Source organism: Onychomys torridus, chromosome 2 (assembly GCF_903995425.1).
Source record: "Onychomys torridus chromosome 2, mOncTor1.1, whole genome shotgun sequence".
NCBI classification, from domain to species: domain Eukaryota; kingdom Metazoa; phylum Chordata; class Mammalia; order Rodentia; family Cricetidae; genus Onychomys; species Onychomys torridus.
In genome coordinates, this window is record NC_050444.1 from 8,578,991 (window position 1) to 8,606,847 (window position 27,857).

Below are 27,857 nucleotides of genomic sequence, written 5' to 3' on the forward strand. Positions count from 1 at the left end.
TACTTTTTGTGCGTTACAGAGAGTACACGTCAGCAGCCAATGATCTTTCGCTCTGGGAACAAAGGGTAGTAAAAGGCGGCGGGGCTCCTACGCGGCGGGAGCCGGGTCTTGGGCGGATTTCGGCGGAGGAGGCTGGGCCCGGAGGTCGCGCGGGATGCGCCGCGTTGTCATGGGGACGGCGCGTGCGCCTGCGCCTGCGCGGCGGAAGGCGGGGGCGGGGATGACGCACAGGGCGGGCGGTGAGCTTCGCTAGTCGGGTGCCGGAGCGAGCGGCGGGAGCGTCTCGGTCGTCGGTGCAGGTGAGCGGCAGCGAGGGCCCCGGCCCCGGGAGGTCCGGAAGCTGCTCCGGGCACCGCCTGGGCCCGGCCGGCACCCCCACCCGCACTCGGCCGTCCTTGGTCGAGTCCTCGGCGGCATCTGGACGGCCCGGGCGGGGACCGACCGGAGGCGACAACGGTTAGCTGCTGAGCGGCGGCTCTTGGAGGGGGCGGGGAGGGTGTGTGCACAGGAACTGTCCCTGGAGGTCTGGTGACTCAGCTCTCCTCTGAGGATTTCCTTCTAATACCGGGAGGAGGGAGGCTATGGACGTGGAAACTTTCCAGTTTCCGAAGTGCAGTTATGGAGCCGTGGAGTGTGTGGGATCGTCTGTTGTATTCGTCTAGACTTCAGACACACAGCGGCGTTTCTCCCTTAGGTAGATTAGAAAGTGTCGGGTTTGAAATTCTTAACATGCCCGCATTACACCAAGAACAATGTTTAAGAACGAAAGTTACGTTAAAATAGCTGCTGGCCTGGTAAATTGTCGTACTTTTTCAACGTAAAGGTGAGACATTAAACAGATTTGTACATTCATTTTCTCGTTTTAAGGCTGAAGACAAACTGAAAATCTTCATTTCCAGCCTGTGAGCAGCTTAGTTCCTTAAACTTTCAGGTCTTACGTGGTACATGACTATTACGCCAGGAAATAAGGAAGTGGAAAGACTCAGAAGTTTCAGTAAACAATCACTCCGTTATAACAAAGTTACTTTGGAAGCAGACTTTAGCTATGGGCTGTAGCCATTAATGAAGATTTAAAAATCATGAACAAGAAGGGACTGATTAGCAATTCAATGTACTTTTTGATTAAACAGTCCCATAAAATGAGCATGACACCACTTCCCACTATTGTTGCCAGATCTGACGATAGTTATTTGTTTACTAGAATGTGTGGCTGTGTCCTTTAACCATTGCGAAGATTTCAAATAGATCTCTGTTCTAACACATCATTGCCTTTGGTTTTTCTTGCACTTGGGTCATTAGAACACAATATTGATTCCAGATCTCAACTATCAGTGGGTTCTCTCAGTACTACTTGTTGATATTTTCTTATTTCTCTGGTCAAATATCATAAATATCTTTAGTAACTTGAGTGGTTTAGGATGATTGACTGAGTATCCATTTTTGTTCCTTGTTTAAAGAGAATTTTCGTTTAGGTTTATAAATATTAAATAGAATAATCAGTGTAGTTGGTTTTTTTAAGCTGCCTACTTTAATGGTTCCTGCTGATCACCTTTTGTACATGTTTTCCACAGTTGGCCTCTATAAACATGCACAGTAAATACAAGTAATGCTGTGAAAGAAAACTAACACCCTCTTAGTGAGATTGGTGGGTGGGGCTTGTCTAAAAATGCCACAGGACCAAGTTCTTCCTGGCACTGAAGAATCTTGTTTCTCCTACTAAATAGAAATAAGTTGTTTATTTACTGATTCTCAGGTTTGAGGAGCTTCAGCTAGAAGGATGTCCTCTAAAGCCTCAGTGTAGATGGTGAGGTCCCTCACTATAAGCCTGTAATACACTAGCTGGTCTTACGTGCATCCCCTTACCCTTTAGTTTTCTTCTCTGCAACTGTGGCCAAAAGAGGAAAACATTCTAGATTTTTATTATGAACAACAACAACCCCCTAGTTTTTCCAAAATATCACCTCCCTTGTTTGAGCTGTGAGTGGGTCAGAGGCCCAAGGAAGCAACACCATATTGCTTGGTGTTGAGGGGTAGGTAGAAAATTCTTATCAACTTAGAAGTTACTTCTTCAGACACTAATTTTTCCAAATGATGCTAAACAACCAACCAACCAACCAAACAAACAAACAAACAAAAACCCTAAGATGCCTACAGGAGCAGTCGAATTGCTCAGAACAGCAGTGCAGCAGTGAAATGAAGCATTACTCTGTCCCACCCACAGTAACTGTCCTTTCTAGAAGGCACCAGCTCTACAGCTAAAATTTTTGTAGTCCTTTTCATTGTTGTCTTTATGTTTTGAAGAGATTCTGGTATGACCCAAATCATTAGAAAAAAAGTCTCTGCAACAGACACACCTTTGGGCGACATTTTCTAAAGCCTACTGGTGCATTGGGTTCAGGGCTATTCATAAGACATGATGGGGTATTGGGCTTTCAGCCAATGTGTGGTAGCCTAGTCCTGCTTGAGGGGCTGATTGTTGAAAGCATCAGTTCTTTCCAAGGAATAAGAACAGCAGAGCAGCTGCTATGGAGGTTAGTGTCAAACTCCTCGGATATCGAGGACTTTGGGTGCTAATTTGACTCTGGGAGCCTTCAGGGGCATTGGGTGATATATCGTGCCATCATTCCAAATGGGAAGCCTAGAAGCAGAATTCTGTGACTTAGTCAGCACATGATGGTTTAATAGGAATTGTAAGGGATTAAAATGAGAACTCTTGACTGGTGTAATATTTTTAGAATTCTCATAATTCACTTGGCCATTGTAAAATTCCAGTCAAGGGTAGTTTCACGGTCCTGCACAAAGAGCTCAATACTTTCGACACTTGGAATCAGATGAGAGACTCAGCCCCTGTGACGGGATGGAGGGAAGTAGAGGAAGCTGGGGAACGGCTTTTGGCAAACTGTTCTGTACCCTGGAATCAATGCCAGATTCAATCTCAGTTTATGGGATACAGTATAGGTCACATAGGTGGATTAGTAATTGGCTTTGCTGTGGAAATAGTAATTAAATGACCCACTTCTTGCTTGAAGGGATTGGATTGTTCTTCCAGTTGTGGCGTGGAAGATAAATGCCTATGATCTCATCCACCAACAGTGATAAACAGTTAGCTGGATGATTTTGTTGGCTCTTTCTAGCACTGTTGCTTATGTAAACTAACAAGAGGAGGGGACGGAGAGAGGCTAGAAGCAGTCTTGATCCTGCACCCAGGGTCATCGAAGGCCCAGTTCTGTCCCAGAAGCCTCTCTTGCCAGCACCCCTTCCTTGTCTTATCAGCAGTGGGAGGAGTTTCATGTGGAGCTGGGGAGCTGGGGCTGCGTGGGGCGGGTGCATAAGTGGATGTGGAGAAGGCTAGGGTTGCCCAGGGAAGAAGGGCTGTGATAGCTGTCCTGTGCTGCCTTCTAGACTGTCAGTTGATTCTGGCTAGAAGGACTTCTTTCTAAAGGAGGTTTGCGAGAGCAGGAAGTGCCATGCATGATATCTGTAAACATCTATTTGGCATAGGTGGAAAAAGGTTAGCTGGCTATACCAAGGAGAAACAAGGTGAGGAGGTCGGGGAGGGGATCAGCAGGAGGCAGAGTGGCAAACTCAAGTCCTAGTCTAGGGAAGTCAGCTTGTTCCTGTAGGGAGGGGCCGGAATGAAGGGGTATCCCTGGCTCAAGCTGAAAGTAGGTCAAAGTGCAGAGGCCTAAAGGGAAGAGAAGCTTAAGCAAAGCTTGATCAATGAGTACGTTTTGTTCACCAAGGAGAAAATTATTCTGTCAATTGTTAATATGGAAAACAGAAACAAAGCACAGCTGGGGCCAGTGATTGGCCTAAAGCAAGAGGGCATTCCATCATAATGCAGAGGACATTTCTTTACTGTGGTGGCAAGTATGCTGGGATGGAAGAGTGTTTCTTATAGCTGTTTATGGAGATCAGCTAGCCCTCCACTCCTGCCCTGCGCCCCCACCCACCCCCATTTGGTGCATCTCTGTCAGATTTGTACACTATAATTAACCGGGAAGATAAGTAGCATTTTGTTGAGGCTTGAGCATTTCTGTCAAATTATGGAACTTGAGGATGTTACAGGAACACTTGGTTTATAAGCCATCATGCTGATACAAAATTTGTTAATCCCACCAGGTGAGAATAAGACCACTACCACATTTTTTTAGCCAACTTTGAAACAAGCTTTATTATAAATACTAGCTAGGACAATGGACACTGGCCATGTCCATACCTGGGTTTCCCAGAGAATGACCACAGATTATAATAGTAAGGTGCCTATAAAGGCAAAACCCACAAACCCACAGGGCTACAACGTACATCTTCATCCAGTGGGGGTAAGCATACATCCTGCCTACACACTTCCCACCTATGGTTGATGAAGCACATCCTATGCAGTTGGGCAACCAATCTTGTTTACAAAAGTGAAAACAAGTGGCTTGTTACAGGAACAGAAGTCCCCAACATTCCAGGAAGTTGTCTGTCCTTGGGCAAGTAGGGCTTACAAGTTAGAGGCATTTTTGTTTTATTATTTCTAAAGAACAGTAATTTAAACTCACAACTTTAGCCTTCAGAAACTTTCAGAGCAGAGAAGGTACTGAAAATCTGCTTTAAAAATATGCCCCAAACTCCCAAATCTGGAGAAAGGAAAAGACAGTCAAGGAATCCTGTACACAGCAAATTGGAGCAAATCAGAAGTATCAAATTAACAAATTAGAGAGAGCTGCAAGAGAAGAACAACTCATCATGTACAAGGGCCTTGGTAGGGCTAAGGGCAGAGGTTTCAGCAGAACTTATACAGGCCCTTGCAGAGTGTTATCTATCCAAAGTTTGATAATCCTTCTGCAAAGTATTGTATGTAGCAGAACTGCCATTCATAGACAAAGCATCTGTAGTGCCCTAGAAAAAATGGTGGAGTTTCCTACCAGATTAGCCCTTTAATAGGTGATAAAAGGAGTCCAACAAATGGCTTCTGGTAGAGGATGTTCACCAGCAAAACATGACAGCACAGAGCTCATTTGTAAAAGGTAAGTGTGGGGCCTGGGAGGTGACTCAGCTGGCAAAGGCTTTTGCCTTGCGATCCTAACAAGCTGAGTTTGATTCCTGTACCATGGTACCATGGTGGAAGGAGAGGTCACAGTCCTGAAAATGGTTACCTCCTCACACAGGTGGTCAGCTGTTTAAAGCCTCATGGTAACCACAGAGAGGGTTATAGAAAGGAAGTGAGAATAAGTGAGAAGTGCATAGCTGCACATGCACACCCAAATGAGAGAACACTGAGCTCTCAACTGCTGGCAAGGAAGTTTCAGGTACACAAAGACGAAACTGCTAAGCAGAGGACACAAAACATGAATGAATGAATGGAAAAGGTCAGTTGTCTATACTGTACATGACATGACATAGAAACATGGGTTGAAAGCTGGTGGTACAGGAGTAAATGGTAAGCCAAGTAAACTATTAGCTGGCTCGATTTTCTCCTCGGTGAATAATCAGCCGTTGCTTAAGCTTCTCTCTCCTCTAGGCCAGTGCTTCTTAGCCTTCCTACTACTGCATTTGCTACCCGCTAACACAATTTCTCATGTTGTGGTGACCCCAACCATAGAATTATTTTATTGCTACTTCATAACTGTAATTTTGCTATTGATATGAATCATAATGTAACTATCTGATAAGTAGGATATCTGATGTATGATGCCTGTGAAAGGGTCTTTTGAATCCAAGGGGGTTGCAACCCATAGGTTGACAGCTATTGCTCCAGGCCTTTGATGGCTTTCAGCATGAGACAAGGTATAGCCCTTCCTTCTGACCCCTCCCTCTAATTAGGTTCAGTAATTTGACAGAAGTACTTAGACCCGGCAAATATTACTTGTCCTTCCCAGTTTAGAGACTGTTATTTTTTCCCTTTTTGGGGGGGGGCGGGGAGGTGAGATAGGGTTTCATTGTGTAGCCTTGGCTATCCTAGAACTCATTCTGTGGACTAGGCTGGTGTCAAATTCACAAAGATCTGGTTGCCTCTGCTTCCTGAGTGCTGGGATTAGATATTAATATATGGTAAATTGAGCATGTTTTGTGTGGTAAGCATAGGATTAATGGTTCTCAACCTGTGGGTCATGACCCCTTTGGAGGTCGAAAGACCCTTTTACAGGGGATCACATATTAGATATTCTGCATGTCAGATACTTACATTATAATTCATAACAGTAGCAAAGTTATATCTGTGAAGTAGCAATGAAAATAGTTGGGGTCACCACAACATAAGGAACTGTATTAAATGTTGCAGCATTAGGAAGGTTGAGAACCACTGGCATAGGACACTCCAGAAGCAAAGGGGTGGTGCTATAGTACTAAGAGCACCCACTCAGAAAGCAAGCACTTACAACCTCAAATTCTTAAAATACATAAAGCAGATAGGGACAAAGGAGAAACAGCAGCATAATGGACTTTCTTATGAGAGCTCTGATAGTGGAGAGGACATCCAAATGGAGCATTAGCAAGACAGCAGGGGACTTGAGCAATACTGTAGACCAAATGGACCTAAAGACATTAATTAGCAGGACATTCCATCCATTCATAGAAGACACTTTCAAGTGCATGTACAGCATACTCCTAAGAAAGATCGCCTATGAGGTCATTACATCTCAACAGTTCTAAGAATATATCAAGCAACTTTTTGACCACAGGGTAAAGTAGAAACCAAAATATAAATAATTTTTAGTGTAAAAGAAATTGAAGGAAAAACTAAAAAATATCAGTGACAAAAATAAAATACAATGGATTCAAACTTGAGCAGTTACAGGCAGTTGTAAACTGTCGACATTGGTGCTGGGAACTGATCCTCTACAAGAGTAATGTGTGCTTTTAACCACTCAGATCTCTGCAGCCCCCAGATCTAGTACATGCCCATAAGTGCAGATTCTATGTTTAAAATGTGAGGAAGGGTGGGGTGAGAGTAACCAGAATTCACTGTGTGAAATTGTCAGAGATGGACACTGGATAGAAAGTGCTGATTCCAGAGTTCACCCTAAACTAAAGTGGATGTAGAATAACAATAGTGTGGGAAAATTCATACTCAAAACAGTACAAAGGCATAGTAATCAAAACTGGTACGGGTTAAAATAAACCAGTAGAATAGGGGCCAGGAATCATGATATACTTAACCATCAATTGACTTTGAACTAGGCCCAATTCAGTAAGAAAAACCTAGCCTTTTCCAAAGACAGTGCCAGAGCCAACATCTTGATGTCCAAATAGAAAAGAATTAAATTTGCATCACTGCTTTATTTGTGTACAAAAACTATTCAAAATAGATAAAAGATGCAAATATTATAGGCAAATGTGTTAAATAATTAGACCAAAACGGTGTTTTAATGACCATGAGTTAGGGTTTTTTTGTTTTGTTTTTGTTTTTGTTTTCGAGACAGGGTTTCTCTGTGTAGTTTTGCGCCTTTCCTGGAACTCGATTTGGAGACCAGGCTGGCCTTGAACACACAGAGATCCACTCTACCTCTGCCTCCGAGTGCTGGGATTAACGGCGTGCGCCACCACCATCTGGCGAGTTAGTTTTTTTATGTTGCATTAGTTTTTTTTTTTTTTTTTTATGTTGCATTTAATGGACAAATAGCCAGAGGGAAACACATTTAACTTTATCAAAACAAAATACTTCTGTGCTACAAAGGGCACTCAAAATGAAAGACAATCTGAAGAATGAAAGTATTTGGAAATCATATCTGATATCTGATTTCCAAATATGTGGTATGTCTGAATGTATCTGCTCCTCCAAAATTCGTTGTTTAAACCTGTAAGCACCAAGATAAAAGTAGGTGTTTGGGACTGAGATTTTGAGGGCTCTGTTGTTATGAGTGGCACCTAGTACCCTTTCAGTAGAGACTCCATAGAGCTGTCTTGTCCTTTCTTCCATGTGAAGATGCAATGAAAAGTTGCTGTCTGTGACACAGGACATGACATTTCATCTTGTTAGACTTCCCAGTGTGCAGATAGATTTGTATTTATAAGCCAACCAGCTCCATTGATTTTTTTTTTTTTTTTTGTAACCTGAATGGATTAAAAACCTAATTTCTAGACCATAAGCAGAACAATTACCATTAAAAAATAATGATCCAGTTAAATAAACAGGCAGTGGATTTGAATGGGCATCTTCATAGACAGAAGAGGTAGATGTAATAAGGTCTGCAAGTGGCCAAGTGCAGGAAAGGATGCCAGCATAGTCAGTTGTTAGGGAAATGAAATTCCAACTACAGTGAGATGCTGTTTCACTCCTGGGGTAGCTATCAGAACCACGGACTGTGGCAGTGAGGAAATGGAGAAATTAGAATCTAAGAGTATAAAAATAGTATAATCCTTTTAGAAACCAGTTTGATAGTTTACAAAAAAAGTTAAATGTAGGGTTACCTCATTGATTTAGAAGTGATGTTAGGCTGGGTGGTGGTGGCGGCACACACCTTTAATCCCAGTACTCGGGAGGCAGAGCCAGGCAGATCTCTGTGAGTTCGAGGCCAGCCTGGGCTACCAAGTGAGTTCTAGGAGAGGCGCAAAGCTACACAAAGAAACCCTGTCTCGAAAAACCAAAACAAAAAAATGAAGTGATGTTAACTATGTATATCCAAAGAATTAAAGACATACTTTTATGCAAAACCTTATAAATCATATATATATATATATATTACTTACAAGTAATGCAAAAGAGTGTTAGCATTATGAACAGCATTATTTTTATGGCCCCAAGGTACAGATCACAATGAATAAACCTAGAGTGGGATGTAAACAATGTAATGTATTCAGCCTTAAAAGGATCAAAGCATCTCTGGATGCCACCACATTGATGAACCTTTAGTATGAACCAGTATGAAAGAAGGCAGACATAAAAGGCCATGCAGTCTATAATCCTAGTTAAAATGCCCACATCAGGTAAGTCCCATTCACTTTGGCATGTGTGTTATTGTTTTTATTCAGCTCAGGTTGGCGAGACTTTATGGGTGTAACTTCTGACATTTTAGGGTATACAGTCTTACAGCAAACTCCCTCATCTCTGGCTCTTACAGTCTTTCCACCCCATCTGCAATGTTCTCTGAGCCGTAAGTACAGGAGTGTTTTGCATTGGGACTGGTCTCCCACAACTCTGCATTTTGATTGGTTGTGGTTTTCTGTATTAGTCTCCATTTGTTGCAAACAGAATTTTCCTTGATGAGGGGTGAAGACTACGTTTTAGTTTTAAGACCCCCCCCCCGCCCCGCCCCACCACCTCCACACAATTGCATTTTAGTTGGTTGTGGTTATATGTATTCGTCTCCATCTGTTGAAAAAGGAAGTTTCCTTGATGAATGGTGAAGACTACACTTTAAGGACAAGTATTTAGAATATAGTTAAGGATTGTGCTGCTTTAGTAAAGCAGTGATTGTAGGTTCTCTTCTAGTATCCATGAGTAGTTAGCTAAGTTTCCAGTACCAGGTTCCCTTCTTGTCGAGCAGCTCTTAAGGCCCAGTTAGAGAGCGGTTGGTTACCGACAAGGTATGTGTGCCGCTACTGTACCTTTAGTGTTACCGGCCTGCAGTGGTTGTTGGTGTGGTTCATAGGCATCAGAGCTGGATAGGACTGATTGTTGCCTTCCTCCTTTGGAAGCTTTTATGATGCCTTCTGGTATCATGAAAGCTGGTCCTCAGGGAAGAGGCATTCAGGTAAGTTCCAGTTCAGGAATCTCTGAGCCCTGTTTCTGGAATGCATGTTATTGTCAGCAGTAGGGACATATTTTCCATCTCTATGGGGCAACCAAGGGTAGTAGCAATAGGCTATATGTTTTGGAAGTGTCTTAGACAGCTGTCTTAATTAGGGTTCTATTGCTGTGAAAAGACACCACGGCCATGGCAACTCTTATAAAGGAAAAATATTTAATTGGGTGGCAATTTCCAGTTTTAGAAGTTCAGTCCATTATCATGGTTGGGACATGGTACTGGAGAAGGAGCTGAGAGTCCTACATCTTGATCCACAGGCAAGAGGCAATGAACTCTCTCACTGGTGTAGCTTGAGCATAGGAGACTTCAAAGCTTATCCCCACAGTGACACATTTCCTCCAACAAGACCACACCTCCTAATGGTGCCACTCCCTATGGGTGGGCCATTTTCTTTCAAACTATCACAGGAGCCCTGGCTAATAACTCAACGAGGACTTCTCATGTCTGTTATATTGGGATTTTTGTTTTAATAAGGAGCCACTACTAAGACCAAGAGAGTGCACCACAGAAGCAAGCTGCCTGCTGATAGTTTTATTCTCTGGCTTGTGAGGTGCTCCTTGACAGACATGGCAGAACTTCACCAGTGAGTGTTGATTAATGCATGTCACATTTTAGAATTTACTGCAAAGCCACAGGAAAGGGTTTGGGTGACGTGCTGTAGCATGATTGATGGCTTTCTGCTCAACATAGCGTGCTAAGCTGCATGAGTCTTCTCCCTGTGGTGCAGAATACTAGAGAAGCAGGTCTTGTAGGGCTGGTTGGAGAGGGTGCTGGCCCCAGCACGGCATCATGCCTCTGTCTCCCCTTGCTGAGCATGAGGCCTCCTGCTTTCTGTCAGCAGTACATCTTAAGGTTCAGCTGGTTTTGGAGAGCAGGAGATAAGGAATGGGTTTGGAAGTGGGAAGTTGATAAGCTGGTTCAGTAATTGCCAAAACCTGTTAACAATTAGGATACCTTCTGTTTTATTTGGTTAAGTGGAAGTCTTGGGTATTTATCTCAGAATATCTAAACAAAATCTAAAATATGTGTCTTTTTATTTCAGTGTTAAATGTTTCAGAGAATTTTATTTTAAATTGCTGCAAAAAACAACTTATGGTAGCTTAAAAAAATTGAACAGTATAGAAATGTTAAGAATGAAAGATAATAGTTTCCTTCTTGTATCTGCTTCCCAAGATAAAAACCACTGCTTAAAAAAAAACACCGATGGCATATGTTAGTCTTTCCATGTACATATGTGTATTCTCCCAGTGCTGTTTTACATGGGACATTGCACACTATTTGCTCTTGGCTCTCATTGTTAGAAGTAATGTATCTTGTGAAAGGTCATTTCCTGACCCTGGTTTTGCTGAGGAGCACTGTGTCAGCTAAGCATAAGCCACACGCCTCTTTTCTCTGATTTTCATGACTTGTGAAGTGATGGCAGCTTTACTTGTAAAGTTTAAAATCCGTGATGGATGTAGTTGGTAGCTGTGGGAACAGAGACAGAGTTTGGTAACTACTGTTAAGTCTGCTAACAACTGTGATATGCCTTAAGTGGTCCTCCTGTTTTGACTTTTGAAGTTATGTATTTATTGTATTAAACAGTTGTCCATGTTTATGTGCATGTTGCTGGCTGTGCACACTGTAAATTTCTGTGACATTTGAAATTTTTTTTTTCCTTTAGAAAAAACCTGCAAAAATGTCTCTTTATCCATCTCTTGAAGATTTGAAGGTAGACAAAGTAATTCAGGTATGTTTGCTTTCAATTTTAAAAGTTAATTTCATAACATGTTCACTTATGAAATGAAATGGTAAGCATGCATTTGTTGGTGTAGTCGTACGTCTATTTAGGTCTGTTGTAGACTAAAACGTTACAAGAAGACTAGACATTCTTTATTACTTCTGTATCCATCAGCCCTGGCATAGTATTTCTTTTTTAGATAAACAAAACTTGTGTGTGTGTGTGTGTGTGTGTGTGTGTGTGTGTGTGTGTGTGTACCACAGACATGTGAGTGCAGACTTCTGTGAGACCAGAAGAGGGCTCCTGGTAGTTGTACACTGCCAGGCTCCTGTGCTGGGAACAGAACTTGGGTCTGCTTCAAGAGCACTGTACTTCTCCATCATAACTTCTGAGCCACCACTCCAGCCAGATAGTATTTCTTTAAAATTTGTTTTACAATCTCCAGAGGGCTTAATTTTCTTAGTACAGTTTAAATTGCATATAACTCATGTAAGTTGGAGTGTATAATATGCATACCCGCCTTAGGCAGTGGTAGGTTTATGTAAATTTATGTAAAGTTGCTGCAGTTTTCTTGATACGGTCCTCAGGTGAAAGGAGAGTGAACAGAGAAATAGCAGCTGTCCTATGGCCTGACCTAGTGACACTGAGTAGGGAAATTGCTCCGGAGACAGTTTTCCAGGAAGGCTATTAAATGTGGCTTTTAGCATCTGAAGTGTGCAGTTGAGCTGCCAAGGAGGGATGATTTTAAGCGGTGAACAGCATGCTCCATAATTTTAAATGTCTGCCATTCTTTCTGTAGTGTTCAGTTTCCCCCTGTGGTCATTTTCACAAAGTTCATCTGAACATGTACTGTTTTCAAAAAGCTTTTATCTGAAATATTCACCCTAAAACAATTAATATTACATTAAGGATTAGCACACAGATTGCAAAGAGTGATCTTTGTCCATGTTTTTCTGTATGGAATTAAACTTAAATTAACTACAGTTGGCTTTTAGTAGAGCGTTTTCACTTTGAAAATACAGAAGGCAGTTGGTGTCATCAGATGTTTTCCTGTAAAGTAAAAGACTTCAGTTTATGTCAGCTGACCCCTTTAAGAGAAGCAGGTTCCTTTACAGGACCTTCAATGTTCAGAGCGGAGAGCTAGCTGCTGGGAGATGGAACGGGGCCAGGTGGAGGGTGGGTATGGCTCTTCTGTTCCTACTAGATTTCAGACATTCCTAGTCCAGCCTCTTGGACTAGTTGTTCTGCTTCATCATCTAGGTGGGTGACTGGTGTGTTTTTTATCTTGAGACGCCCTGGCAAGAAGTTAGAGAGGAGTGTAACACTCCTTCTTGTCATCTGGCTCTCTGCACCTCAGCAGTGAACTGGCAGTTCTTATTTTGTTAATGATTTTATAGTAGCCATTAAGCCATGACTTTCAGCACTACACGATCAATCCTAGAACCCTTTTCAGTTCCAAACTCTTAACAGCCTATCCCTCTCTGGTATGCATGAAGAAGTCCTGGCTTCAGTCCATCCCCAACATTAAACTGAGCAGAGTGGCATATGCCTATCACCCCAGCACTTGGGAGGTGGAGGCATGAGAATCAAGAGCTGATGGTAATACAATATTCAGCTAAATGGGGAATTTGAGGCTAGCCTGGGCTACATTAAGCTTTGTCTCAAATACCAAAAGAGAAAGCACAGTTGATTTCTTTGCAGGAGACTGCTAAGCACTGACTATAAATAACATGTATCATATAAATAAGTGGTGTCATTCAGTTTTTAAGGTACTCCTAACTTTTTTTATTTATAGGTTTCCTTTGGAAAATAAATGGTTGCTGAAGTATTTAAAATGAAACTTTGAGTAAAACTTCAGTTGTTCATTTCTTTGGGAAGTTCTGTATTTAACTTATAACTCATATAAGAAAGATATGTAAGTATTTTTGATATTGATAGAATTTTCTTTTCCAGGCCCAGACTGCCTTCTCTGCCAGCCCTGCCACCCAAGCAGTTTTGGTGGATGTTTCTGCTGCTTTCCCTCCAGATGGAAGTAGGTTCATCCTTTGGGCTCATTTTCTTTGGACAGAAATACATACAAAGCCTTTTTTCCCCCCTGAAATTTAGAACCTAGGATTTTGATGTGTTACATGAATTTGTGTTTAATGATCTAGTAGCAATAAGGAAAAATGGTTTACTAAAGAGCTAACCTGTATAATCAAGAGAGTGATCTGTGAGTATGAAGTTGTGTTTTATGGCATAATAAAGTTGTGTTTTACTTGGACTCATAGGCCTTAACATGGTCGGTTCATTAACGGGAAAGCACTCTTGCATGGGAGCTAAGCTTTTCTGACAGCTGGCAGACACTCTGAGCTGCTTCATTTCACCTTTGCCAGGGAGCTTGGGAAGCTTCCAACTAGCTCCCATTGGGTCTCACATCAAATCTAAGAGTTACTCTCCAGATTCCATACTGATTCAGGGGCTCAGGACCGTGCTATAAGACATTGGGATACAAAGTAAATGGTAAATTCTTAAGTTTCTGTGGCCTTTCATCTTCTGCGTGGCCGTCTAACATTAGTCTTTGGGGTGGATCTGCCCTGAAGTCAAGTAGATCACAGGAAAAGACTCCAGAAGTGGCACACTTCTAAAATGTTAACATTGCTCATGCTTCAAGATTCCGTTTGTGTGATGTCATTGGACTGTGGCTCCTATTCTTAAAGTGGTAGGAAACGGAATAAATTGGCAAGCTTTGCCCTTTCTCCTGGTAGGTGAGAGGAGCCATCACACCTCATAGCTGCTTATGGAGTGAGTTGAGCAGTTGTGGCAGTAACAGAATTCGTGCCATAATCCCCCAATTTCCAACGCATAGGGTTATCTTAAGAAACAGAAAGGGCGAGATCATTTATTTAGAAAAAGAATTTTTACCTTTGAGTAGTTACCCCTCTGTATTCTCTGTTTGTGTCTAAATTTTTTATCTGTACTGTGAACATGTGCAAATTTTTCCCATTTTCCTTAGAGAAATGCAACAGCCATTAGTGTTGGGGGATTGTGTGTGATAGTGTCCAGCAGGGGTCACAAATTGACAGCAGGGTTTGCACAGGTCTGCTGATGGCTAGAAGGCCTTCTTTTCCGTCTACTTATTTCAACTTTAAGTCTTGCTGTCTAGCACTGGCTGGGCTCAGATCTGTGGCAGAACTCCTGTAGCCATCCCCACCAGCCAGCTTCAGACCATGTTAAATGAGGGACTTGAACACCTGCAGACTAGGAACCCAGTGCTTGGACAAGAAAAGGATGACTACCTCAGATGTATTTATATTTTAGGGCTTTCACATTAAATATTTTATGGATTCTTTTCATTCTAATCATGGCAGAGAAGGAGAGATGTCTTTCCATTTTATGGATCTTTTAAATGTGTCTAAATCTTTGTACCTTAAATGTGATTTTATTTTTAATAAAACACAGTAAGTCCATGTGTTCTTATTTTGAATATTCTGTCAATGCTTTTTTTTCTCATTTGTTTATATTAGATCTCTATCCTAAACTGTATCCAGAGCTCTCCCAATACATGGGATTGACTTTAAATGAAGAAGAAATATGTACAAATATGCCCATGGTCTCTGGAGCACCAACCCAAGGGGTATGTACAGTATAATTTTGAATTCTATAAAATGCTCTTTATATGTAAATGTAAACTCATTCATAGGGAACTTACATATTTAGTGTAGATGTAACTGTCTTGTTAAATAAGAAACACAGCCAATTTCAGAGTTAAAAGCCAAGAGGTCAGAGCAATAGCTGAGAGCTGAAAACCTTACCTTTCACTGCTGCTGCTGTCTTTCCTCTCCGCCAGAGAGCTACTTCTGTGTGTTTTTTCTTTTTTATAGACTTTCTGTTCTGTTTTCTCATTGGTTGTAAACCCAGCCACATGACCTCCTCGTCACTGCCTGTCTGTACAGACCTCCAGGTCTTCTATGGTTGTTATTGAGATTAATGGCGTGTGTCACCATGCTGGCTGTATCCTTGAACACAGAGAGATCCGCCTAGCTCTGCCTCCCAAGTGCTGGGATTAAAGGCATGCACCACCACTGCCCAGCTTTTGCTATGGCTTGCTCTGACCCCAAGGCAACTTTATTATAAACATACAAACAAAATCACATTACAATACAAATAAAATATCACTATAATTTAGAACATTAGTGTTGATGTCTCAGATTTTAGATTTTTCTTTTGTTTGTTTTTTGAGACAAGGTTTCTCTGTGTAGCCTTAGCTGTCCTGGAACTTATTCTGTAGACCAGGCTGACCTTGCAGAGATCTACCTGCCTCTGCCTCCTGAATGCTGAAATTAAAAGCCTGCACCACCATGCCCAGCCTGGTTTTAGATTTCTTTATAGATGTAGTTCTGAACATTGTTGCCCACTCTTGAATTATTAAGTCTTTGTCTCTCCTTTGTCTTTTGCATCTTGTTCTTTCCTAAGACATTGTGGTTGGGCCTCTGTCCTGTGTGTTAGTTTTCTCCTTTCTAGTTGTGGGAGTGCATTGAGTTTTGTACTTCAACCTTGATAGTTCAGTTGTGTCTTCCATATCTCAGCAATTACTATTTCAAACAGTATTGCCATGTGGATAGTCAGTCATGTGAAGTATATATCTGCCATATTATTTTGCTCACAATTTTATTATTCCTCTTATAACTAGAAGCCAAACTTCTTATAATTAGAGTGAGGTGCTAGGGTTACATATAACATATAGCACTTGATATGAGTATAGTTACATACTTCATGAATGAATCGACTTCTCTTCTTTTGCCATAATGCCACTGTTTAATACAGTATGTAGCATTTATTTATTGAAACTTACTTGTATTAGTCAGGATCCAGTTGAAAAACAGAGTATTTCAACTGAGGTAATTTTAAGAAATTAGATAGAGATTTTCAAAGGAAAAAGTAGAACCCAGTTAGAACTGCAGGAAGCCAGCTGCTGTCCTGGGATAGAGTGGACAAGGTGCTTAGGGTGGAGTCTGTTGCAGCTTTGACCTTGGGAAGTGTTTCTGATAGCTGCAGCCCCCTAGGGGTTGGGTGAGTTGGTAAGAGATGGCTCGTACCTCTCTTGCAAAGGAGCTCCAGAGAATCTGACATCCTCTCCTGGCTCCTTGGGCAGCCACACAAGTGGCAAATACACAGAGATGCACATGTAGATATATTATATAAAAGTAAATCTTTACAAGGAGGTATGGAGAAACAAAGGTTAACTGCTATATTTGTAGAAAATTTATCTTCTCACATCAGAAAAAAGCCAATTATAGGTATTATTTAATGCTGAGGCTCCAGTTAGTGTGTCTGACCTCCTTTGCCAAGGTCTGCAGTTTTTGTTCCCTTTAATGTAATGAGCACACCAGGGTCCCCTCCATGTGTACATTTCTGGCCTTGAAGGTAACCTGAAGTTTCCTTTAGAAGTATTTGCATGTATAAGGCTCTTTGGTGTGCTCGTTTCTTTTTCTATCATTTTGTTATATTTAATTTGTTCTGGAGATTTCTATTAACTCTTCCATGTAGTGACTAATTCATTTCACATACCATATATTTTTTGTTTTTGTGTTCTATCTAGTTCTCTCCCTCAGCTTTATTAAAATTATGTATATCGAAAGTGTACAACATTATGTATCAATTTGTGTACGTTGTGAAATGGTCCCACAATCAAGCCAATTATATACATCTGTCCCCCTAGAGTTACAACTTTTAGTATGTAGTTATAACACTAGCAAGTTCAGTTACACGGTATTAACAGCATGGTTACTGTGCTGTTCATTAGAGCCCAGAATTACTTTATCATTGAAAGTCTGTATATCTCCCCATTTCTCCTCTGCCCACCCCTTACCCCCACAAGTGTCCTTCTGCTCTCTACTTCTGAAATTCTGTATTTATTGTTTTCGTATTAAGAGCAGACTGTACTATCATTCTGTCTCTGACATATTTCTGTTAGTCTAAGCCCTCCAGGGTCATCCATACTGTCCAAATGCCCATGTTTTTATGGCTGGAGTAATATGCCATTGTGTATTTACAGACAACATTCTCTTCATTCATTTATCTGTTGACAGACACTTGTTTCTAAGCTTTGGTCACTATGAATAATGCGTCAGTGAACATGGGAGTGCAGGTATCATTGGGATATAGTGATTTTATTTCCCTTTTGATATTTACCTAAAAGTGGGATTGTTTGACTTATGGCAAATGTATTTTCATTTTATGAGGATCCTCCATATGGTTTTTCATAATGCTTATATTAAGTACATTTGGTGCATGACAGTACACAAATGTTTATTTACCAACATGTATGTCTTTTTGGTATATACATTGTGAGGTTATAATGTCATTTTTTGGCTTTGATTTTTGTCTGCTAATGATAAATGATCCCTTTCACATACCTTTGAGCCATTTGTTAGCTTTGAGAAAATGTCTTATATAGGCTTTTTGCCCGTTTTTTAATTACTTGCTTTTTTGCTGTTAAGTTTTGAGTTCTTTATACATCTGGATATTTGCCCCTTAATATGTGATTTGTAGGTAGCTTCTCCATTCCCATGGGTTGCTCTCAGTTTGCTGAATGCCTCTTTGGCTGTGAAGAACTTGTTTTGAGGCAGGGTCTTTGTAGACCATGGTGGCCTTGAAGTTAGAAATAGATCTACCTCTGTTAGACTCAGAGGTGTACACCACCATGCCTGGCCCCAGCTGTGAAGAACCTTTTTAAGTTTGATGTAGTCTTTTGTACATATTTTTGCTTATGCTTCTGGTGTGAAAAAATTTTTAAAAATCATTGTCAAGATTAGAATCAAAGAGATTTGTCTTGTGTTTTCAGCAGATCTGAACAGTTAAGCCTTTTGAATCCATTTGGAGTTGGTTTGTATGTTTGGTATAAGATCAGCCCCAGTTCCACTGCCCTGCATTGGGTGCTTCAGTTTCCCCAATCCCATTGTACATGCATGGCAACTTTGTCACAAGTAGTTTAGTATAAATGTTTTTATGTCATCTCCTTGTTTCATTCCTGACCTAAGTCCTTGATCATATTAAGTTTATTTTTAAATTGGTAATTTTATGATTATACCACAGAAATCCTCTGGAAAATACATGTTGCAGAAATTCTGTGTGACATCTTGGTTCTAGGAAAATATGTTCAAAATGAAGGTGAACAAGCGTAGTTGTTGGTGACAGGGATATTTTCTGAGAAATGGTTCTTCATGTGTTGCTTTTTTCTTTGTTTTTTTTTTTTTTTTTTTTTTGTTTTTGTTTTTTGAGACAGGGTTTCCTCTATGTAGTTTTCTGGATCTCACTCTGTAGATCAGGCTGGCCTCAAACTCACAGAGATCTACCTGTCTCTGTCTCTCAAGTGCTGGGATTAAAGGCGTGCATCACTGCTGCCCAGCTCATGTGTTGCTCTCAATGCTGTGGCAGCTTTATGTAGTGTCATATGACTCCATTGGGCAGCGCAGTTTTTAGAGACTGCTGCCACTGAAGTGTTCTCTGATTGAGGTAGTTCAGCAGCAGATGATGATTCATACACAAGAGTGCCAGTTGAGTTAGAGTCACAAGCCTGGAGCAAAGTCCCTGAGTCTTAAACTACTAGAGGAACGAAGAAGTGAAAACCAGTGCCATCATTGTAGACATCGACTTCACTGTGGGGTCTTATTTTTGGAGCAATATTTCTAAGAACTGAGCATGCTCCAGTTTTCTGTCGATTACTTTCAGGGAAAGTGCTTCTAGACACTGACAGATTATGTATTGTTCCAGCAGTTGGTAGCAAGACCATCCAGTGTGAACTATATGGTAGCACCTGTGACAGGCAACGATGCTGGAATTCGAAGAGCAGAAATTAAGCAAGGGATTCGTGAAGTCATTCTGTGTAAGGATCAAGATGGAAAAATTGGGCTCAGACTTAAGTCAATAGATAATGTAAGTATTTTTATTTCTGAAATATTAATATCAGACAATTAGAAATAAAAATAGTTTGGCTAGCTGTAACAACACATCTACAGTGAGGAATATCACAAATCTGACTTAATTTTCCACTTACAAGTGGAGACAGCCTGTGCTGGAACTTGTAAGCAGATCACTATGAGCGAGCTTTTCTTTTTGATTCTCTTTACTGAAATGAATGATGTCACTAGCTTTACAAAACCTTATGACAGAGTTTGCATGATAGAATTCTGGGCTTGGCATAGGGCAGCATATGTGAAAGTAATGGAAAACTGACAGTGAGAATTGGGTGTGCATTCTTGTTTGTTTTGTTGAGACAGGGTTTCTCTGTGTAGCTTTTGTGCCTTTCCTGGATCTTGCTCTGTAGACCAGGCTGGCCTTGAACTCACAGAGATCCTCCTGCCTCTGCCTCCCAAGTGCTGGGAGTAAAGGCGTGTGCCATCACCGCCTGGCTTGGGTGTGCATTTTTAAACTAAGTGATAGTTATTTAATTTGTGAGATGGTTTTGCAAAGTTGGTTGTTCTTTCTGTCTATAAAATTTTAACTTGATGACCATTTGTGAACAAGTTCTTTGTAATTCAGGCAGTGAGTGAATCCCCTTGGCACACTAAAGACATGAAATCAGGTTTCCCAGATACATTTTAAAATGTTACAGACATGGTGGGTCTCATAAACCTCAATTTGTGATTTTCTTTTTCTTTTTATAGTCAGTATCTTTCTGGATTCTGTTTCAGTCTTAAGACTCCTTAGCTTAGTGAGTCCAACTTTCTACAGACAAAATACTGTTTAGCTGATGAGGCTGATCTTGGCAGGAAATGCCAGCACCACCTTTCCACTCAAAGGGCTGAGAGCATGATTGTGTGTAGCCCTCAACACATGTTCATTGTGCTTGTTGTAAAGCCTTGACCTCACTGATGTTCTCCTTCTCTTGCGTTCCTGCAGGATACTGCAGCAGAGATTCTTTGGGTCCTTTGGCACCATTCTAGTTTGTATAGTGGGGTGCTGCCTGTTCATAGCACCTCATGGCAGAAATCATGTCTGGCCACCTTAGATTGTAGGGAAGGCCTAGCCTTATAGATGTGTCTGCACATCCTTAGCTTTCCTTTTATGTTTGTCCATTAGGTTTAACGTCTGATTGAATTACATAAGTATGAATGTCTCTGTGGGTTAGTTGTTAGAGGTACCCTTCTGAATTTCATAATGGATTATTATAAGCATTCATGTTATAGCTAACATGTTTATCTTTTTAGCCTGTTTAATCCTAGCAGTATTGCTATTTTAAGAAACGAGTGGTTTTTGAACTAAAAACATGGAATTATTACTCTAGACTATCATTTATTTTTAAAATTTATTTAATTTTATGTCTTGAGTATTGGCTGCATGTATGTGTGTACACCATATACATACTTGGTACCCTCAGAAGTCACAAAGTGATACCAGATCCTCAGGAACTGGAGTTAGACATGGTTGTGAGCCTTAGTGCTGGGAACCTGAGTTCATCTTATATATACTTAAGCAGTAAAACAACTCACTAGACATGCAGTGCTTGGTGTAATCAGAACCTGCAGTGTAGAGGTTTGCATTGGGCCAAGTTGCCCGTTCCTGTCACTTGACTCTGCGCAGGGTGATGTGACCAAGGATGCTCAGGTAGGTCCCGACTGAGATCTATTTATTTTGATTTATTTTGGGGGTATTATTGCTTTAATAAAGTTTTGTTTCTTTTTAAGAAATGACGTGGCACCCATACAGTCGTAGGAGGATTTGTCATCAGCCACTTCCTCGGCCATAGCAGTGAAAAATAACTCTTTTCTTCTTATCTAGGGTGTATTTGTTCAGCTAGTTCAGGCTAATTCTCCAGCCTCCTTGGTTGGTCTGAGATTTGGGGACCAAGTACTCCAGATCAATGGCGACAACTGTGCGGGTTGGAGCTCCGATAAGGCACACAAGGTGCTCAAGCAGGCGTTTGGAGAGAAGATCACCATGACCATTCGCGATAGGTGAGCTGCGACCCAACAGTGAAAATGGAGATTCAAGTACACTTGGGTTTTCATTTCAGTGTTCTGTAAATACAGCTTTCTGCTTTCACTTTTTTTTTTTTTTTTTTTAAGAAAATGTTGATTCATTACAGTCGTTGAGTTGCTGCAGTTGTGTGCTACAGATTTTTCTAACATAGATTCTTTTTTTAGAATTCTGCTTTTGCATATATTCTTTACAGCTCTGTATGGGAATCTGTCCTCTAGGCAGTGATTTTGCTGTCTGTCTCTCTTTAGAAAGGATACATATGCTCACTCTGCAGCCCACTGACTAAGCATCCTTACCAGGGCCCTTTGTCACGAGGACTGAAATAGACACAGAGTTCCCAAGAACTCAGTTTTAAAACCAAATCTGGTCTCTGGGGTGGTTGTGCAATTAAGTAAAAGAGGATGAATCGTTCTGCATGATGGGTAGTCTATTTTAATCTTAAAATGACATTGGTCTAAAATTTTTTTATTAAATTCCTAAATATATCAAAAATTGAAAATGGAAAAAGTCTTATAATTTTTTTTAATCTGTAAGCACAATTTCATAAAGTTGGACCAGGGATGGTTAAGACTACACATTGTTCCCAGAGGACCCAAGTTGGAAAGGGCACAACTGCCGATAACTCCAGCTCCAGGGACTCTGACATCTTGTTTCTTCATAGGCACCTGCACTCACATGCACAGACCCACCTACATCATTTAAAAAAAAAAAAATGTTAATGTTGCAAATAAAAAACAAAAATTGCATGTTGAAATTAGCCAGATCTAAAGACTGTAAGTCTCAGTGAATCTCTACACAGAGTAGCTATTTGGAATAAAAAAAGCTGTGGAGATTCACATTGGATTTTATATTTTCACTCTGGAATATATTTTCTGACACCCGTGTTCACAACTTTTATGAATGCATTTTTCTTCAGAGCTGAATACTAGTCATATATATTTTACCCATTTATCTGTTGAGGAACATCTAGGTTAATTCCAGTTCATTGCTATAGTGAATAAGTAGCACAAGTATCTGCAGTAGGGTATGCAGTCTCTGGGTGTATGCCCAGGAGTGAAGTAGTGGGATCATTGCTTGAGAAACTTCCAAACTTACTTCCACAATTGGTGTATTAATTTGCAGACAGACACACAGACCCCATTTTTTAATAATAGCCATTCTGACAAGTTAGCTAATATATTCCAAAGTAGTTCTAATTTGCATTTCCTTGGTGGCTAGTAATATTGAACTTTTATTTATTTATTTTTATTTTTTATTTTTTGGAGACAGTTTCTTTGTGTAGCCCTGACTGGAACTCGCTCTGTAGATCAGGCTGGCTTGGAACTCACAGAGATCTGCCTGCCTCTGCCTCCTGAGTGCTGGGATTAAAGGCATGCGCCACCACTGCCTCTCTTGTGGTCCATTTTTATTTTTGCACAAAGTGAAAGAATCTAATTTCATCCGTCCATGTCATTTCTTGATTAGTCTTCTCATTACGTTTTTGCCTCCATTGCCAAAAATTACATGGGCATAGCTTTACCACCTTATTTGTGGGCCCTCTTTCTGTTCCATTGGTCTTCTGTCTGTTTTAATGCCAGCACAAGGCTTTCTTTATGACTATAGCTATGGTATGATCTGTGGTTGAGTATTGTAAAACTCCAACAAGTGTTCTTAGGCTTGCTTTGGCTATTTGTGATCTTTTAAGGTTCCAAATGAATTCTTGAGGGTTTTTTGTTTTTGTTTTTACTAAAACTGTGAAATCTGATATCAGAATTTTGATGGGTATTGCATTAAATGTGTAAATTAATTTTGGTGTAATATAGCTATTTTCACAATATTCTGCCAATCCAGTTGCATGGATTTTCCAGCATTAACTATCTTCTGTGATTTCCTTTTTCAGTATCTTGAAGTTTGTACTGGGAGAGGTCTTTCACTTCTTAAATAATTTTAAACATTTTGCATAAGAGAAGTTTTTTATAAGTGGGACTGATAGGAAGGTACAGCTGCAGAATTTCATAATGTGAACAAACCAGATGGCCTTAAAATCTTAAGTAACACTATGGCAGAGTTGCAGAACATAGGCATGGATTATACTGCATGGCAGCATCTGAGACAGATGCTCATATGGCCTTTGTAATAGTAGTTTGTGCCTCCCTTACAGTCAGGGTTGAGGAATCCTCTCATTGCTTCTCTGGTGGCTTTTTTGTTTTTGTTTCTGTTTTTTATTTTTGTTTTTGTTTTAAATTTCTTACCACAAATTAGACCAGACAGGTTTGTCTATAATCCCAGCACTTGAGAATATTGGATTGCATTGAGACCCTGTCTCAAACCAGTAAAGCTGGCATGGGTTCAGTGGGTGAGGCATGCACAACCAGGCCTGATGACCTGCGTTTGATTCTCAGAACTCATGTGGTGGACAGAACTGACTCCTGCAACTCACCCATATACATGCACCTGTGCACATATAATAAATAAACACAATGTTTTAAAATTTAAATGCCCTAAGATCAATTGGCTCCCAGAAGTATTGAAGGTATTCAGTGATTTAGTTTAAAGCCATCTCGTTAATTCAAAGTATGGTGAACTGTAAAGAAAAATATATTGATAATTCCACAAAGCACTATGTTCTGTTCTCTCAAAATTAACAGAAGGATATCTTGATTAGCAAGTCAGTCAAGTCATGAGATTGAAAAAGAAAGGCCATTCAGGTGTCCTGTGTAAACAGTGTCAGGGTCATAGTAAATTATTAGAAACAGCACTTACTGTAACCAAATACTAAATTTAATGATTCAATCTAACCCAACCCTTATGCTTACAGGCCCTTTGAGCGGACAATTACTATGCATAAGGACAGCAGCGGGCATGTTGGTTTTATCTTTAAAAGTGGAAAAATCACATCCATAGTAAAAGATAGTTCTGCTGCCAGAAATGGCCTTCTCACTGATCATCACATCTGTGAGATCAATGGGCAGAATGTCATTGGCTTAAAGGTAAGGAATGCACTGGACCCTGGTTTAGAAAACATTTAGGTGGTATGACTTTCGTGATGACCTTCAGACAATGAAACTTGGTGGGAAATAAATGTAGCAACTGGGGCTCTGGGTAGCAATGCTCTTGGACCATCACAGAAATAACTCTGGGATGCTACATGGAATTGTCTTTCCCATACCGAGGTGGCTAAACTATTGATTCCTGGCAGGGAATCTGTGGAAACATGGGCAGGGAAATTTTTAGACATTTGAGTGGGTGAATGGCCAACTTTTTTCAGTCCAGAAATATAGAAAAGGAGTCTTGGTATATATATTAATACTTTGTTTTTATACATTTTTGATCTGTAAAGTTCTTGTTTGTAGGCAGGGTCTCTCTAAATAGCCCTGGCTGTCCTGGAACTCACTATGTAGGCCATACTGCTCTCTAAGTCTGAGAGATCTGCTTGCTTCTCAAAGGCATGGAAACCATGCTTGGCTTATAAATTCTTGAATTAAGACTATCTTTTTTTTTTTTTTTTGGTTTTTCGAGACAGGGTTTCTCTGTGTAGCTTTGCGCCTTTCCTGGAACTCACTTGGTAGCCCAGGCTGGCCTCGAACTCACAGAGATCCGCCTGCCTCTGCCTCCCGAGTGCTGGGATTAAAGGCGTGCACCACCACCGCCCGGCTGAATTAAGACTATCTTAATATCTAAAGGTTTTAAGTAAAACTTTAATTCATAAATAATTCTAGAATCAGTTGACTGTATATGGGGCAAGCTATCCATTCTCAAGGAAAGGATTTTATTCAGTACCTTCAACTTTGTGACCAGCTTAAAAAATGTATGTCAGTAAAATTAAAATTCAGACATACCAGGGATTGCGACAGCAGAGATATTAGCACAAGAACAGCAAATATAGTGTTTTTTTTAACCTAACAATTACAGTTTCATATTTATTAAATAAAGCCTCAGTGAAATTCTATTATGTTTCATTAGGACTCTCAGATTGCAGACATACTGTCAACAGCTGGGACTGTAGTTACCATTACAATCATGCCTGCTTTTATCTTTGAGCATATTATTAAACGGTAAGTGGACAGCTCTACTTTATGCTTGTGATCACCTGACATAAATATAAACACTGCTTTCAGTCTGCAGTTCTGCTTTTTAGAAATCTAGTCATGGTGGTTGTGACCGGGATTTCTTGCCTGTGAGATATTAAGAGTGGCCGTTGCTGTTCTTCCCAGTGTGTTTCAGGAGGTAGTCCTCTGGAATGGAGGAACATAAAGTCCATGAGAGTTGACAAGGGCCAGCAAGGGGTGACTCTGCCCAGAGCTTTTCTGCTCCTATCTTCCTTATAGTTGTTACCATGGTATTTTGGAAACTCTTCATTCAGAATCCTGATATATCACGTGAAAGTGAGATGTGGAAGATACATAAGCATAATTGTTGTAATGAAATCTTTGTCTATATTTTTGGCTTTTGGATAGAATGCAGCTAGCCACCCTAGTTGGTGGGGGGCAGGGTAGGAAGACTTGGTCTGTAGTCTTTTTTTCTTAACTATTGGTAGGTCCCTTCTCTTCTGACTCATCATAGCCTTGCTATTTTATTTTAATTAAACTGCCTGTCTTAACATAAAGGACTCACACTGTCTCTAGCATATCTACCCTGGTACAGATGTCTAGTCTTCCTGGACAGTCTCAGCCAACTCAGTTATCAGTTCCTTGGCTCTGAGCTCATTGAAAGACTTTTTCTTCTCCTCGGGCTCATCAGTGATAACAGTGCTAAGCTGGAATTGGGGTTGCCTTGGGTTAGTGTACATGGCACTTTTGCAAGTAGGTCATCACTTAGATAATGAGCGGCTCTCTTGCAGGATGGCGCCAAGCATCATGAAAAGCCTGATGGATCACACCATTCCTGAGGTTTAAGAACCTGCACAACATAGACAGCTGAATGTTTGTTTCCAGCTTCTTCGTCGGCAACTTCTACATTTTGCATATGAAGCTTTCCTGGAGCCAGGGAGAATATGCTGCATGGGGACCTATCTTCCATCATGGCTGGAAACCTCACTCTATCTGATGTCTTCTGCAGATTTTAAGATAGGTGTAGCCTTATCCTGGTTTTACAGATGTGAAACTTACTGACTTTCCTAGAATTGTTTCTCTACTGGAAACCTGATGTTTTTAATAAGCCATTGTGGTTAGGATGACTGGTATAGTCTTAGTTGTGTGAGAACTGGTCACCTTTGTCCTAGATAAAGCACAGTGCTAGTCGTGTTCAGTGGCATACTTGGATTTTAGAACATCAGCATAGAACATTGAGGATGATTGCCTTTGATAGTTACTTTCTAAGTTTCCTCTGTATGTGTGTAAAATTCCAGTTAATCAACACTGGTTTCATTCCACAAAAGCATTATACAGTGTGTGTAGTTTGCAAGAGACTATCATGATTGTCACTAAATTTTAACTACCTTCACTTAGTATGCTTCAACTGTCGCCTTAACAACAGTAAGCATTTAGAATAAAAGCCAAAATAGAATTATTGCTGCCTTCTGAGACCTGAGATGTTAGCTCTCTATCTAGCTGGTAGATGTTAGCCCCGAGCAGCTTACTGGTAAAGCAGAGCTGCCGGGTTGTATGGAGATTTTCTAGTCACTGCATAAAGGAAACGCCTAAATGTTGCCATATTGCTTTCTGAAAAACGAATCGCTATATATTTCAAGTAAAAGTTGTTATATAAACAGAACAAATCTTGGAGTTTCCTTTTTCCTTGTAGATTAAGTGGGCAATATTTAATTTGGCATTTGAATCCTAACAGTATGTAACTTGGCTACCTTGGGTAGTCTTAGACTCTTTCCCTAGCCATTTTAATTTGTCCCATTTTTCTAACTCCGTCCTCTAAACAAAAATGGCAGTGGCACTTTATTTTGATTTTTCCTTTTTCTTGGTTTATGCCTATCCTAGTATTTTATCTGGTATTATCCTAGTAAATGTATAAAAATGCTAAACTTTTGTCTGTCTGTTATTCCTTCGGTCCTTTCACATCCATGGTCTCTGAGAACAGCCCTAGAGCTGTGTCTGGAAATACACTTGCTTGGGAGCCCTAGATGGCCAGACCGAGGCCCTGTTCACCCTCCACACTTCTGGTGACTAGGAACCTACTGAGACTGGTGCACCTCTAGTGAAATCACAAAACATCCACATGTATTCACTGATGCTTAAAACTGACTTTCAAGTTTCTACTACTTCGGTCTGATTTGGGAATTTTCCCTCTTAACCACACTATAAAAATACTTTCAATAGCACTGAAAATTTGTAATTATATGGTTGCTGTTCAGAGATTAAGTAAAAAGAAAGTCATTGCTATTGCTACATAGCTTACCTTGTTGGAAATTCACATTTTCCAGTTTACCCACCTTACTGTCTGGACTTGGTTCTGAAGGTAGGCCCGAAAGAAATGGAATTATATTTGTCATTAAGTTGGTTTTGTAGAAGGAT

The 27,857-nt window shown here is 40.5% G+C and overlaps 1 protein-coding gene across 4 annotated transcripts; it reads left to right on the plus strand.

The window, feature by feature from the left end:
* Positions 1-214: 214 nt before the first annotated feature.
* Positions 215-27,371, plus strand: LOC118578239 (syndecan binding protein). 4 transcript variants are annotated; one of them, XM_036178991.1, is made up of 9 exons: positions 215-299; positions 11,395-11,460; positions 13,405-13,483; positions 14,958-15,067; positions 19,207-19,368; positions 21,214-21,389; positions 24,212-24,383; positions 25,357-25,448; positions 26,234-27,371. In XM_036178991.1, exons 2-9 carry the CDS (start codon positions 11,410-11,412, stop codon positions 26,286-26,288), a joined length of 897 nt encoding a protein of 298 aa, XP_036034884.1. In that variant the 5' UTR covers positions 215-299; positions 11,395-11,409; the 3' UTR covers positions 26,289-27,371. The 4 variants fall into 4 exon arrangements, with proteins under 4 accessions (XP_036034884.1, XP_036034886.1, XP_036034887.1 ...); XM_036178993.1 differs by having other exon boundaries at positions 19,210-19,368; XM_036178994.1 differs by lacking the exon at positions 215-299 and adding an exon at positions 306-456.
* Positions 27,372-27,857: the final 486 nt, after the last annotated feature.

Bases quoted from the DNA above. Each gene is read 5' to 3' on its own strand.
- LOC118578239 (XM_036178991.1), top strand. From the start codon at position 11,410: ATGTCTCTTTATCCATCTCTTGAAGATTTGAAGGTAGACAAAGTAATT. The intron at 15,068-19,206 runs GTATGTACAGTA...GTATTGTTCCAG, and splicing joins CTGGAGCACCAACCCAAGGG to CAGTTGGTAGCAAGACCATC. The intron at 19,369-21,213 runs GTAAGTATTTTT...CTTCTTATCTAG, and splicing joins GACTTAAGTCAATAGATAAT to GGTGTATTTGTTCAGCTAGT.